Genomic DNA, 15,874 nt, shown 5'->3' with positions numbered 1-15,874 from the left:
CATAAGATACACTAATAACTCAATTAACATCCCTCATCTTCTTGTGGGGAGATGCCAGACATCCCTGAAATCCAAAGCGGTGCAACTCTCTGATCTCCAGGAAGGTCAGTCTCCCAAAAGGAAACTCTTATTTGCAACAGTGGCTGTTTTCTTATTAACCTTGTACATAAGCATGCATTTTTCCTCCCTGACAGGTTGTCAACAGGGCCTGGTTTCTTCTTCACTGATGAGCAATAAGTGCGAAAACCCCACGAAGAAGAAGAAAAAAAAAATCTCTGTGAAAATATTGAAATTCTGTTAACAAATCCAAAATTTAAAAATACGAATAGACACACTTTGCTTTAGCAGTAAGACCATAAAAGGAGAAGTATGAAATGACAGTACGACTGAAAACTCCAAATTACATTTAGAAAACATATGCACAGAAATATATATACCACACAGGCATACACCCTAGGTAGGTATATAAACACATGCTATATAGTTTTAGCTATTTTATTGTTATTAGATCCTGGCTTGGTATTATCTATATATTGTTCAAAAGCACAGCCATCTGGCTACTGTCTGGCTGGTAAAGCACTTCAGGAAAAGCAGCAGACAACACCTCTTTCCCAACCTGCTTAACTCTTGCATTACTTGAAATAAATCTAAAATATTGACTACTACATGATTGCAATAAAGGTTTTTTTGCTGCATTTTGTCATAAACTCAAGTTCTCCACAAACTGTACTTTGCAGTATACCCTCTTTATAAATCTGTGCTTTATACCATCTTACAGAAGTGAAAATAATAATAAATAAAAACGAGGTGTGGGGGATGAATGGGAGAAAGTGATACAGAAATCTCATTTTGCTCAGCCCATCACTTCAGTTGCCTCTATACAAGCGGACAAGTAGGTATGAAATACAAGTAGGTATGAAATTTTCAGGCACCCAGGACTGACTTTCCCCCTTCCAAACCTCTTTTTTTTGGGGAACGGGATTCCCAGCGGTCTTGCCTCCTGTTTCACACGCAAGTTCATGGCATGTGCTATTCCTAGCCCAAAAAGTTGTATTTATGACTTTTAAAAATCTTCCTTACGTAACGTTGTCCCTCTACTTTGTCAGCTGTATCTCCAGTTCCATTTCTGTGTCTCTATTCAGAGAGGAGAAGGAATAGAGGATATATAGTATTTTATGTGGCAAGGTTGTGGTCAGCTCTTCAGTCTTCTGCTCTCCACTAAGAACTGGAGCAAAGCATTTTGGAAAAAAAATAAAATTCCTGACCTAACCAAACAAAGTCCTTGCATGTGTCTGCACAACGGGCATGTATATCCACACCTATAGAAGATCTTTGTCTCTCTGAAAGCCCACTCCCAAGTCTCCTTGGGTGAAGCTTTCAAAGCAGGGCATGGTCAAACAGAGAAATATTTCAAGGCACTTAATCCCATTTCAGCCTATTTCTGGGCTCCAAGGGATTTAGGAGCTTTCAGGTTTGACTGGCTATAAAAGAGCCTTTGGTTGAAAGACAGTATTTCAAGAGATGCTTAAAAGCCTTCCAGAGCAGAAAGGGGCCTTGGACTATCCACTCCCCTGTCCCTACCTGCATCATCAAGTACCTGAAGACCTGTGAGATCTGACCTTAAAAGCGTTTCTTAAAATGGGATATAGGCTGTAAAAAAAAGCCCACTGTGAATATTTTAATCCTGGTACTGTACCTCCCAAGAATTATCACCTGCCTACCACTTCAGTGTGCTGCAGGCTTAATTCCCATTAAAATACTGGGTTTAGAAGGAATTAAAGCATCTTTAATGTATTTAGGATGTGTTCATAGAGAAAAAAAGAAGTATCATCACCCCACCGCGGCCCTCAGCAGCCAGAGAAAGGTAAGACACACAGACATCCCAATAACATGTTTCTACTTAGTTCATCTAAAGTTATTGCATGAAACCAGCCTGAGGTCTGGATAAGAGGACATCCCAAAGCCAACCTCCTGCTCACCCAGCACGTCAAAGACAGGGACCTTCTCAGCAAGTCCCACCTGCTAATGAAGCAGTTGTGGGCATTATTTCCATGATATTCAATGAAGTTACTGCTATGCGGGGCTGGATTAAAGCCGGCTCATCAGTTTGGCCAGTCCCTAGATGTGTTTTAAGTTCAAAGTGGATGGTGACTGTCACCTGGGAATGTGTGCTGCCAAGCAGAGGAGATGTGACACAGCTGTGCTGGCCACTGCCCTGCCGGCCAGCTGGTGAGATGGCAGCATGCCTAGCTGCTATGCATGTGGGTCTTTGCCAGGGATAAAAGGATTAAGTTTTTCAGATAGACTAAGCCCAATCAAAACTAAAAATACCATGTTAGCCCAAGGAAGCTGCTCTGCAATTTGGAAGAACTGGAGACATTCCCCAGTGTCACCAGACAAGAGCCATTCTGTCCACCCCCCATGACTCTGTGGACTGGGACATGGATGACAATGGCAAATAGTCTTGAAACAACAAGAACTGTCAGTCTCTGACCCTGACCTTCTCTAAAACAGTTAGCTCTTTGGGGCGAGAAAGCATGTGCACTGCAGAAAGGCACCAGAGAATAAAATGCACCTACTGCTTGGGATGTCACAACTAAAAGTTGTGAGAGACAGGCCCTGCTCTTCATAGCTTGAAGAGTCATTACTAACAGCATGATCTATGGTTCTTCAAGACTGCCTTCAAGTCTTCAGGACTGGTTTCTCCAGCCCTGACATCCATGTATGCAGAAGCAGTACCCTGAAGGGCAAAACCTACTTCACTCTCCAGCTGCTTCATTTCCACCTCAGCCAAGGGAGAAAGTTGCAGGCAAGTGAAAGTGTCCGTGGTGACAACCTGTACCAAACTCTCACAGCTACAGGACAGAAGAAATTACGCTTTCTTCAAGTGCTTTTCCAGACTAAAAAACCATCCAGTCAGAAGAGGGAGGTGCACCATAGAAGACAGCTGCTAACCTATTCCGCTAAAAGAAGAGAAAGAAAATCTAAATCTACATAACTGTCCACTGGCAAGTTTTGCTTTATTTAAGTACTTCCTTTAAAATTTAAAAGCAAGTTTACACCTTGTTGGGTTTCTACTGTGCAGATGTTCAAAAATCCCAGTAGCAAAGTTCATGTGCAGTTCTGCTGAAGGATGAGCCCAGGACAGAAACAGCTCAGCCCAAAGGATGGCCAGTGCTGGATGAAAGCAAGCCCCGTCAATCGCAAGCCAAGAAACTGCAGTGGCTAAAGTGGTCCCTGTTTTAAGGGAATAACCAAGATTTGACAGCAAGGGAGTCTGGCTAAGGAAAACCCTGTGGCTCAAGAACAAGGAGGAGAAAGCCTTTTCCATGGAAATCATGCCAGCTTCAAACCTTAGGATATAATCCCCAAGGAAAACAGAGCAGGCAATGGGTTCGGCTTGTGAGCAGGAATCCTTCCACGACCCAAATCCCCCATCCATCAAACAAGGATAAACCTCATTTTCTGCAGGGGATGAAACACCGCTGGGATGAGACAGGGCAGGGCCGTCCTCCAGCCGCTGCAGCGGCAAGAGACCGTGAGCTTTCCACTCGCCTTTCCCACTGCCACGCCATGGTCCAGCAAGGGGTGAGCAGGAGGAGAGCTGTCAAGTGCAACCAACTTTGCGCTATTTTCCTGGCTAAGCTCATCGCATTTGGTCATTTATGTATAAATCAGTAGGGCTTTGATTTATTCCTCCTTCTTCACCCTGCCTTTTCCAGCTTGGGATCAGGAAGCAATGGGGAATTGGTTTTAGAAACACCTACACAATCACTTGCACACCTCACAACCTGTGCAAGCCACTTCTTCCACCCCGCTACAACCATCTGTAGGACTGTCATTACCTTCAGCCCCATCAACAGCTACTAAAGGTGCTCATGAATCCCAACCATTAATATCCAAGTCTAACAGAGAAATTCATGGACGATCCACAACGCGTACGTCCAAACATCCAATTTAAAATCTCTCCTTGCTCCTAAGTGTTTTCCATCCACATTAATTCACCCTAATCCCCAATCTACCTGCTTATATCTGTCGAGTCCTTCCTCACTGTTGATCTTTAATCCCTGCCCACTTCTAGCTGCCAGTGTCTGGCTCCAAGCAAACGTCAACCTGGAATAAGAGAGTTAGAAATTATATTTCTGGACTGACAGCATGGATAAAAGCTTTATTCATTTTTTTTTCCACTCAACCCAAATTCTGTTTGTGTCACATACATTTTTGGGTTGGCTGTGTCTGCCCTTCATAGTGCATAGAAGTGAGTTTGTGTACTTTCTGCAAATAAATACATCCTTATACTTAGGTTTCAGAACAGCAATTCACCACTGCAGTATTTCAGTAGCTACATAAATCTCCATTCCCACTTTGCTGGCAGGAACAAATATTATAAAACTCCACTTACATCTTTAAAGAGAAAAAGGAACAAGCACACATATACAAAGGATGCTAAATTCTGTTTTTTTTTAATCGATTAAGAAAGGCGTATTCTACATCCTTAAGAATTGAATTAATTAGATAATACTAGGTGGCAGGAGGGCAAGGAAACAAGAAAACAGGGAAGTTAAGAGCTTTGCACAAGGCCACACTACAGACCAGCGGCAGAGGTGACCAAGACTTGCAAGTTCAACACTTTCAAGTCCAGAACCTTAAAATTTAAGAGGATTTTCCTCCTATGTCAAAAAAAACATTCCTCATTTGTTACTGAAAACCAGTGGTCTGCAGCTCCCAGCCTCAGTATTTTGGGTGTGCTTTCAGGAAAGAAATAGCAATATACTTGTCAAACAGGAATTAATCCCAGCATGAGAAATTTTACAATAGATATGCTACTAGGTACCACCTAGGTTTAAAACAAATTTGTGTTTATCCATTTAAAAATGCACTCCTGAGCTCTGTCCTACAGACAGGTAAAGAAGCATGTAACTTTTTTTTTAGAGGAGCAGCTGACTCAGCCAGATATTCCTAAGCGATGGTATGGGCTTCTCCAGGGCTGTGCAAGCAAATGAAAAGAAAAATCCCCCTCCTTGGAGGCTCAGAGATCTGCAGGTGGGAGCAGCAGTGATGGAGAAGGGCCTGGGCATGTATGTGTTCTCCAAAAGGTCAATGGCTTGCTGGGCTACAAGCTGCATTCATGCACAGAGGTGTTGCTAGTTTATATATATTTCTTTTTTTGCCTGTAACACTGGATGTAAATACACCCCAACCTGGCAAATACACTGAGCTCCATCTCATCCAGTGTGCCCTGCAGCACCCACTTTCCATATTACAACAGCACAGGCAGCAATGGTTAAGTTTTCCCTTCCTAAACTTTACCCCAGGTTTCATATTCTTGGGATTTGTTCACTCTCACAGCCAAAACCCCAAGCAGAAATTCTGCAGCGACAACCACAAAAAATCCCTGAAACAACACAGTTAATGTAAAGTTTGATTTGCAGCCAAAGATCAGGATGTTGCAGCACAGTCTCACCCTAACAACCTGAGCTGTGCCCATGTCTGATTCGTACCTGGGGAATGCTTGGGATAAAGCAAAATCATGCCAGATACTATTCTAGCTCTCCTTCCAATGCCCAGTAATGTCCGTTCCCAAATTTACTGCGGTTACTACAGCAATAGCATGCACTTGATCACTCACTGCACCTTAGCATCCTTGTGTCAATCTAACCTAAGACAGACTGAGCCGAATTTAATTTCAACCTCACTTGGTTTCCTGATGTGCACAAAAACCAACCAACAAAATATTAAGAGACCTTTTAGCAAGCCTTAAGGGCATAAAAAATTGCCAGCACCAGCACCTTCCGAAGAACGGGACAGGGAATGCAACATGATGCAACATGATGCAGCACTAGTGGATAAACCTGTGCCATCAATGACAGCCTGCTCCTCGATACCACCTTTTCCAGCAAAATTTGGGGGTTCTCCCCTTCCCGTTTCAGCAAAGGAGTTGCAGAACCTCAAGAAAAACGCTGGCTGGAGCATTCAGCCTGGCTGGAGCCTGATCCTGCTTTCTCGCTGGCAAGACAACTGGATGAATCAAATTGGGGTGAAGACACCACCCCAGACATACCAGCAGCCCTGGACATGGCACGTTTTGAGCCAACCTGGGAATAAGCTGTGACCTGATCTACCACTGATTTCAGACCATAACCTCCCTGCTAGCATATCTGCATGGCACGGTAAGAGACAGGCGAGCGCCGGGACGTGCATGGTGAGACAGCTCTGATGGAAAAGCAAAGAGCTGCAGAAAAGCTCCAACTTCAGCCATGGATCCCCATTCAGCAAGCACAGACAGACATTCGTACAAGGCCGTGGAGTAATCCTACTGCTCAGTTTCAACTGTGTCTTGCTTCAGGTAGACTTATTTGTAGGCACAGTGTAAGAAAGAAGGCTCCTGATCCAAGCACCTGATATTGCCAAGATGCAAAGCACAGGATGCAAAGCATAGGGTGCAAGACCGGGGTAGAAAAAATGTTAGGCTTGCAGCATTTGCAGGAATTTCGCAACACAGCCAAGCACTCACTCGTGGCCTGTTGGACAAGGGCTCTAAAGCAAAGACCTCTCTGCTCTCCTAACTGGAGAAGTGCTCTTGAGCAACTGAGAAAGTTGGCAAAGAAGAGTTGGACTGATGCAACATTATTAAAGAAATCTCAGGAGCATTGATGTCTTGTCCAGATCTGAACAGCTTAAACAAGAACTGATACAAACTTCTTGTGAAGCGATAGCTGAGTTTTATTTTTTTAATAAAACTTAACTTTTCTTTGCTCTGCATCTGAGACAAGGAAAAACCTTTGGTTACTGACTCTACCAGAGATCAGCTGGCTGCAAGAGCAGCCATAAGCAAAAAGCATTGAGCTGTATTAATTTCAGGAGCTGAAACTAAAGCATGGGACAGTCTCTCCTCCGTTAGGGAAATACATCCACTTGGAAAGACATCCAAGAAGGACAACCTCAGTTCTGCGGTTCACGGCCAGGCACTCATTGAGAATTTAAAGGAATCACCAGTATGTTCATCCTGCCCAGCTTTCCCTATCAAGGTACTTCTACCCATACGATGAGCAGACCGTGGGGAGAGGATCTTTTCAAGCTACTTTTAATTTGACTGTAATTGAGTGGAAAATGGAGAAAGCTATTCTGAGAGGATGAGATGTTTAAATGCATTTCCAGCTGAATGCTGCCTAAGCAGAGGCCAACGTCTTTGCTTTCTGATTTTCTGTTAAAGATCATAGAACCATAGGATCATACAATCACTAAGGCTGAAAAAGAACCTTAAGATCGAGTCCAACCATTAACCTAGCACTGCCAAGTCCACCACTAAACCATGTCCTCGAGCACCACATCTACCCAGCTTTTAAATACCTCCAGGGATGGGGACTCAACCACTTCCCTGGGAAGCCTCTTCCAATGCTTGACCACCCTCTTGGTGAAGAAATTTTTCCTAATATCCAACCTAAACTTCCTCTGGTGCAGCTTGAGGCCATTTCCTCTCATCCTATCACTCATTACTAGGGAGAAGAGACCGACCCCCACCTCGCTACAACCTCCTTTCAGGGAGTTGTAGAGAGCAATAAGGTCTCCCCTCAGCCTCCTCTTCTCCAAACTAAACAACCCCAGTTTCCTCAGCTGCTCCTCATAAGACTTGTGCTCTAGACCCTTCACCAACTTTGTTGCCCTTCTTTGGACACGCTCCAGCACCTCCATGTCCTTCTTGTAGTGAGGGGCCCAACACTGAACGCAGTACTCAAGGTGCAGCCTCACCAGTGCCTAATACAGGGGCACTATCACCTCCCTGGTCCTGCTGGCCACACTGATACAGGCCAGGACGCCATTGGCCCTCTTGGCCACCTGAGCACACTGCTGGCTCATATTCAGCTGGCTGTCAACCAACACCCCCAGGTCCTTTTCTGCCAGGCAGCTCTCCAGCCACTCCTCCCCCAGCCTGCAGCGTTGCATGGGGTTGTTGTGACCCAAGTGCGGGACCTGGCACTTGGCCTTGTTGAATCTCATACAGGTGGTCCTGGCCCAACAATCCAGCCTGTCCAGGTCCCTCTGTAGGGCCTTCCTACCCTCCAGCAGATCGACACTTCCACCCAACTTGGTGTCATCTGCAAACTTACTGAGGGTGCACTCAATCCCCTCATCCAGATCGTCAATGAAGATATTGAACAGGACCAGCCCCAACACTGAGCCCTGGGGAACACCATTCGTGACTGGTCGCCAAATGGATTTGACTCCATTCACCACCACTCTCTGGGCTCGGCCCTCCAGCCCATTTTTAACTCAGTGCAGAGTGCACCCATCCAAGCCGTGAGCAGCCAGCTTCTCCAGGAGAATGCTGTGGGAGACAGTGTCAAAGGCCTTACTAAAGTCCAAGGAGACAACATCCACAGCCTTCCCCTCATCCACCAAGCGGGTCACCTTGTCATAGAAGGAGACCAGGTTAGTGAAACAGGATCTGCCTTTCATAAACCCATGCTGGCTGAGCCTGATCCCCCGGTTGTCCCGCACGTGCTAAAGATGATCTGCTGCCTGGTTGGGAAAGATTGGGACCATTGGCATGATTTTTACGTGTCTACAGTAAAATGGCTTTGGATGAGTAAGACTAGCAAATAAAATTGATAGAGGAAAAAAAGGTTATCTTTACCCAAGAGGTTTTTGGTTTGTTGGGGTTTTTTTGTTTTTGTTTTTAAGTGCTATGAAGTTGTCAGCTCACCCTCACATATTTCATTAAAACACTTATTTATTCCAATAGTGTGTTCTGGTTTTGCTAGTTATACAAATAAATGCATAACCACTTAACTTCCCTCAAATACTGAGATTATAGTGAAACATTTATTATAATGTTAAAAGTGCCAGAAGGGATAGGGCAGAGGTTTTCAAAGTAAACAGTTTCAAAGTTAATTTGTGTATGAAAGTTAATTCTCCTGGCAATTCCTTTTTCTATAAAACATGTTGTTCATTATTCTTTAATACGTTTTCTTATGTTTAGGCTTATTAATTCATTAAATCACTGCTAAGATCTCTAAGAACTGGATGTAAAACAGAGAATATCCTCTAAACGTAGTGAAACTGGACTAAGGAAATACATTTATAATGTTTGGAAGTCTTGCACAATAGCAAAGAAACAATATCAAAGAATTCCTCTGTAGATGACACAAAAAGCTTTTTGAGGTTGTCTAGTCATCTTATTATGATTTTTTGTATTATTTGCATCTAGGCTTTGACCAGCGCTTTATTTCAGGCCAATTAATAACTTATTTAATACAACACCTGAGTCCTCTACTTGCATGTCCCCAAAAATTCACGAAAATGTGACAGGACCCAAGACTTAGAAGTGAAAGTCAATCATCAAGACACTCAGAAACTTTTTACACAACATTTGACAATCCATTTTATTGTTTAGTGCTTCTAAAATAGGAAAGACCACTTTCTTTACACTCCAGGTGGTAACCTTGGAGTAATACTTGTGAACCCATCTACACATGGCGGATAAAACGTGCTACAGGAGGTCGCACTTTAAGTCCTTCCTTCCATTCTGCACTTGACAGGACTCCATCCCAAAAGCAGGCTTTGGTTATATTACTGAATGTGATCAAGATGCAGTCCAGTCCTTCAGTTCTGAAGGCTTTAACTTTTGAAAAAAACACCCCTATTATTGCATAGTAGCTTTGAATCTCCCTAAAAGATTCAAAGATTTTGTTCTCGCTTTCCTTCACTGCTTTTAACTCTTTCTAACACGCTATACTAAGGACATTTAAGCGCACAGTTGGGTCCCTCATTGCTCCGGTGACGAATAGTTGCCACGACCAGACCTAGACCACCTTCCAGACCCTTTGGACAATGCTGTATGCTGCAGTGACCAAAGGTTGCGGTGTCCCTTTAAAAGTGTTGCAAGTATTGGAAGTAACTAGAGAAGTTATGCAAAAACAAAGCAGTATTCAGGTCCCAATATAGCAAAAGGATTAACCACCTGCTTAATGTTAATTAACCTCAGGGGGACTCCTTGTGTACTTAAGAGTTTGTTATGTGCTTCAGCACTTTGCAGTATCAAGATGCGAAGCTGGCAGTGGATTCCTTCCCATGGTTTGCCATCAGCCTCAGAGCTGCAATGAGACCACGTGGTGGCCAAGCCACAGTGCTGGTTCGTACATGAGCTTTTGAGTGAGTTTTGTCTACAGAACATCTACCCCAGCTTTAGCCACTGGACCTGGGTCTCCAGCAGAGCTCCTGCCATCCCCATCCCACCAAAGGGGCCACAACCAGTGTGAGCATCTCCCTCCCACGCAGCACATGAGCTCTGTGACTTTGCCAGCCTAGAGGCAACAATGAACCCCAAGGTGGGTTTTTTTGACAAACCACTTTCCAAAATTGCTAAGAAAAGAGCAAAATAGGATTGGAGAGGTACAAAGAGGACAGAAGGATGGTTCAACCGCTAAGACAGGACAGAGACAGTGTTGCCAGCACTTAGATGGGACTTTCCACCCAAGAGCTGGTTGGTGTAACAGAGTAGCAGATAGGTGGTAGAGGGGAGGGCAAAGAAAATTACAGACCTGATTCCTGGAAAAATGTTAGAACAAATCATTTAACAATTGCTAAGTATTGAAATGATAATTAGGTGATATATACGCAGCGAACACTGCCAAGAACAACTTGCATGGACCAACCTAATTTTGTTCTGTGACAAGTTAACCAACCTAGCAGCCAAGGAGAAAGACGCACATATGATATATCTTGAGTACAACTCTGGCCAGTGTCCCGCATATCTTCACGAGCAACTGAAGGAAAAATGGTCTAGATGAAGTCATAGCAAAATTAAGCACTGACCCAACAGTCTCTTGAGCGCACCTAGCAACATTGCACCTCTGGAATATGAAATTACCCTCACCCTTTCAAATCTGGCATTTAATGTCCAGGGCATAGTAAGGTTAATAAAAGCAGCGTTAAAAATTTCCTGGCTTGTGGCATTTTAATTCAAGCTGTTTGAATTCCCTGACCTCTATGCCTCCCTGTGTACAGCAGGTTTTGTTCATTTTCCCCACAAAAAGATGCTTTTGGGAAGATAGGTTGAACATGGTAGAATGTTGCACACATCAAAACCGTAAGAATTCAAGGTTTAATTCCTACTGCTGTACAGTGTTTGGTCTCCATTTATTTCAGACATGTCACATTACTTAAAAAAAAAAATCTTTTGAAGTAATTTCTATCTTTTTAATTTCTCAGATTAAAAAATAAAAACAAAAAGAAAAATCCCAACAACTTTCTGCTATCTACTTTCCAACTTCTCCATGCAACACCAATGCACAGCTGAAGCCCAGAGAAGGTCCTACAAGGCAACAGGGGAACACTTGGTTTTACATGGATAATTGGGAGCAGAATGAGGAGTGGATGCAGATGCTGCTGGAGGAGGTTGTAACCCACAGCTGAAGAGCAGGGACATCCACTTGCCACTCTTCACTGTTCTTCAGTGGCTGTGGGACGACACTGTCAACCCCCAAAACTATTATACTCCAAGTAATCCTGGTGGTCTTCCTTGTGACACACCTTAGGGTGCTCCCTGGTTATGGCTACAGAACATCTGAGTTTTGCTGAGTGCAATCTCTCTTTCCTCCCAACAATTTCCAATAGAAAAAATAAAAAGAATAAAAATAAAAAATAATAATAAAGTATACTTGGTTTCTTTCCCCAAGAAATCCTGGATATCCAGCAACAAAAGCAGAGTCTGAACCATAGTCGTCTGACACCCTGGAGTCCGAGGAAAACCAAATTCCCCCAAAAAACTGCCTCCAGGGTTCCTCCCAAAACTGCTGCAAATGGAGCCTGCGGATCTCTCTAATTAGGCTGGTCAGCAAGGGCAACCGCCACGCGGCCTGATGATGGACTGTAAGTCCATCCATCATCACGTCAGCCCAGGGCCAAGAGAAGCACCTTCAAGTAATTAATCTTTCCGAGCCTGGGGAGTGCGTTTGGATCGACCATGGAGGAAGCGCAGCCAAGATGGACAGACGGGTATTAGGACAGAGGACACCTTCTTGGTAGTATCACCCTTTATTAAAAAAAAACACAAACAAAACCTGAGCCCCTTTTTCTTTGCTCTCTTTCATGAAATTAAAGATTTAAAAAATGAAGTCTCCAACAGTTCTTTTTTACCCCATCCCACTGTACGACCACTTGCTGTGACAAGCCTCAAGCTCCTTGGGCGAGCAGGGGCTGCCAAAACCTGCTTCTTCTTTGTATGTGACTTCCATGCCAATTTATTACCGAAAGGCTATTAAGCAGTGCCATCCCCATCACCTTTATTGTTGCAGGATCTCAGGGTTTTCTGCTGGATGCCTGAATATTTCCGCTGGACCACACGCTACCATCGGACAGTAACTATCTGCAGGGATGCTGGTACCTGTTTTTATTTATTTATTAGCTATAAAAAGAAGAAGAGGTTTAGAGCACAGGCAGAACATGTCCATCAAGGTCTGCCCCCACTGCGAGCAGACATATGTACGCCGGCAGGAAGGCCACACTCTTTTGTTCCAGCCATACCATGATCTAATATAGAGGGCAGTTTTTCTTAGCAAGCCAGTCATCCGTCTTTCAGAAGCAGGAGGCAGACAATTAGTGTTGCATTACTCCTGACGATGAATGACAATATTTGGATGTAGTATAACAAAAGACATCCAGCATGTGTTACTCAGTCTCCCGTGGCAAACGGGCTTGGGAAGCTACACAGGTTCAGACGTAACATCTCTGATTGAGACAGAAAGGAGAGAAGCTTCTCCAAGTTGTCCTTGGCCATTGCAATCAGGTTCCTTCCCTTGCAATCCTTTCCACAGGGATGCCTAGCCAAGGGACCAACTCGGTATTTAGCAAGTCAGCAACCAATTTTGGCTTGCTGGAAAAATCAACCCTGGAGGACCTTGGAGACGTGTCCATCGCAATGCCACCTGAGATGATGTGTGCATGCATGGAGAGGAAGCCAGAACTCAACTCCAAGACATAAGCCAACATGTTAACAGGCTCCAGCCAGGCAGCTGACATTCACGGCTGTCTCAAAAAAACTGATGTTTCTACATCAGCTGCTTTTTGCAATCCAGCGAGGGTGGCTTCAGTGTCACATCAGTAACCGCCAAACAATGGGCAAGCTGGGCACAATGAGGTATCTCTTCAAATATTTAGAGATTGCAAATGTCTTGAATTATTCTGTGCATTTGCATTAAAAATAGTGGTCCTTTCATACAGCACAATAAGTATTCATGTTTTTTTAACCTAAACTACAATGCACTGAGATTCATCGTTTGTCTAGTCCACATTTCAATTCTCTTTTCTTATGGTTCTTTCATTGTGCCCAAGTATCCCATTCTTCCTTGCTTTTATGCCTTTAATTATGCCCTGTAGAGTAGTCTAAACATCACTATTTACAACTGAACAGACAACTCACACTTACTTCAATACCTTCTCCCTGTTCAAAGAAAAAATATCATAATTACACCCAAACTTGTAAGAAAACAGAAAACTAAGAGAAACCTCTATGCTTCTTTTATATTTCCATCCAGGGGGAACAGCTATTTGCAAAACAACAAAATGTTTCCTGAAGAACATTTGCAACCCTCAAAACTTGAAAACCAAGTCAGGCTGCCTTAATGAACAGCCCAGTTGAAATCAAAGGCAATTGAAGAGAGGGGTGATGTTCTTCCCCGGTGCAAAGTGATAACACAGCCCTTTGCCATGTTACAAGGTTCTCTTTCCTGATGCTTCTGCAGAGGTCTGAACTCCCAGTCGAGTCTACACCATAGCCACTGCAGCCTCACCCTGCAGTGCAAGCCAGACCCAGGACCAAAATTAAATGGAAGCATATGCTCCAGCTAACAAGGCTTGCTGAAAGCCAGACTAGATTAACCCAGATCCAGCCCTACAGCAATTGCCCATCTGGATCAGAATCTGGTGCACATCTGGGCAGCTGGAGATGTGGTCTTATCTGCCCATGCCCATGTGGGCTGACCTCTCAAACAGCAGCTCAGAATTGGGCAGGATGAGACCTACTACCTACCACCTCCGTGCACAAGCCAGCCCCACGTCAACAGGGACACCCGTTACGCTACCCAGTGTTGTTCTGGCAAAGGATGCCTCCTACAACTTGCCTATGTCAAGAAGGGGACGCAGTAGAGTCAATGCCTTCAACACACAAAAGCAGGAGGTTATAATCATTAGCTGTGCTCCATGTTATGACAGTTACATTATGAATTTGCTTTTATGAAGCGCAGCTTTGACTTGTACATTTGGGACCATCTCAGATACACAGGTTGACACCTGGATGCTCTTCTCTTTCTATTTTAGTGTTTCTTGAGTCGTTTGGGGCAAGGAGGGAACAGGTAAGGAAAGCACATCTGATCTTTGCTTGCCACAAAAACAGAATCCACAGTCATTTGCAAGACACTGCTTATGGTTTCAGCATTTCCTGAGCAAGTTTTTGATCCTGTTGCCACATCTGAGCACATTTCCCAGATTCAAGCAGCCTCCACAGCAATTAAGTTACCCTCTGTGGAAGCACAGCCGGCTGCCCTTTGCCCATCTTCCCATCTACTCCTATCATCTGTGTGCCTACAGCCAGCCACAGACCAACCATTTGGATAAACTTCTTGCAAAGTTGCTGGGTAGATGAGGAAAGTCATGAGCAGGTCTAGCATATATGCTACATTTCTTCTTGTAGTCCCCCAAAATACCTCCAAAAACCTCATCAGTGCTGCCCTTCCATGTTGCAGCCTCAAGTCCTGAGCACAGTAAGATGGTGCCTCATCATACAACTTGAACCCAACTGAAGTTTGGTTTTCACCTTTGAAAATCACTATCAGAAATGACCTCTGGAGAGTGTGAAACTTATACATCAGCCACACTGAACATGAGCAAGTAAAACTTCAGTCCCCAGGGAGTCAAGTAGAATAAATTACAGCAAGGGATCAATACTTTACCAAGAGGTTGATAGCCTTGTCTCGATGGGCCTCCAAATGGATTCCTGCTCCCAAATCCACTCCCATCAATGGATCCATAAGACATTTTCTAGATAGCAATGGATGCGGGATTATACTTCAAACCTAAGAAAACAGAGAAAAAGACAGATACAACACTGTTAAAAGTCAGTTAAGCCCCAGTATTCTAAGAAAAAAAGGGGGAAAAAAAAAGGCAAATGAAAAAATACAGGACTATCTCCAAACCTCAGGATGCCTACCTACAATCAAAAAAATAAAGCACTAAAATCCAGGTCTCCTGGACTACAGCTGATCTTGGGGGCAAACAAGTCATTTGACCTCCCTGTGCCTTATTTTCTCCAGTGGTAAAGGGCAACCATTTATCTGTTTCAGCCATGGCAAGACTTTTAATTCCTCGCTGTTCACAAAGTGCTTTGAGATCCTGAGCTGGTAGGCAAAGACTAGGCACTCGATCAAAAAAAGGTAATGCTGTCTTCTGGAACATTACCACTACGCAGCTGGCTAGGAGTCTATCCATCATACTGCAGTCTTGATGAGCTCTCAAAAGAGACAGTTTACTGCTATATTATAAGCTCTTGGGCCTCTAGTATAAATATTGGAGCCAGAGTTATTTTTCCTTGCTGGTTAAAAAAAAAAAAAAAAAGGAAAAAGAAAAGCTGCAAGGTCTAAGGTAGCAGCAGCAGAATGAAACCGACGCAGCACTGTCAGAGAAAGACTACTTCTTCCCCCTTTCCATCCACAGGCGTTGTCTCACCATGGGCCCCAGATACCCTCCAACATATCAGCAGGGTCCCAGGACTTTGATATTAAAAATAGCTCAACCCTAAGGCATGGAAATGATGACAGCAAAGGAAGAAAAGAGATAAAGGTGCTGCATCAGTTGAGGCATGATACAGGACCAAACCCAG

The 15,874-nt window shown here is 43.9% G+C and overlaps 1 protein-coding gene across 9 annotated transcripts in view; it reads right to left on the bottom strand.

The window, feature by feature from the left end:
- TSNARE1 (t-SNARE domain containing 1) overlaps window positions 1-15,874 on the bottom strand; it is a 500,311-nt gene that overhangs the window by 372,401 nt on the left and 112,036 nt on the right. For all 9 annotated transcript variants that reach the window (XR_015700647.1, XM_087739795.1, XM_087740277.1 and 6 more), the window contains one exon: window positions 14,949-15,071. Coding sequence is in view for 8 of the 9 variants with exons in the window: in XM_087739795.1 (XP_087595921.1) it covers window positions 14,949-15,033 (85 nt within the window). In the remaining variant the exon portion in view is untranslated. The remainder of the gene's footprint in view (window positions 1-14,948; window positions 15,072-15,874) is intronic.

The sequence above is a fragment of the Nipponia nippon genome, unplaced genomic scaffold (genome assembly GCF_047370975.1).
Source record: "Nipponia nippon isolate SJK-2023a ecotype South Korea unplaced genomic scaffold, ASM4737097v1 scaffold_1, whole genome shotgun sequence".
Taxonomy (NCBI): domain Eukaryota; kingdom Metazoa; phylum Chordata; class Aves; order Pelecaniformes; family Threskiornithidae; genus Nipponia; species Nipponia nippon.
Note: the sequence above shows the minus strand (reverse complement) of the source record. Positions and strands in the feature narration are given on the sequence as shown.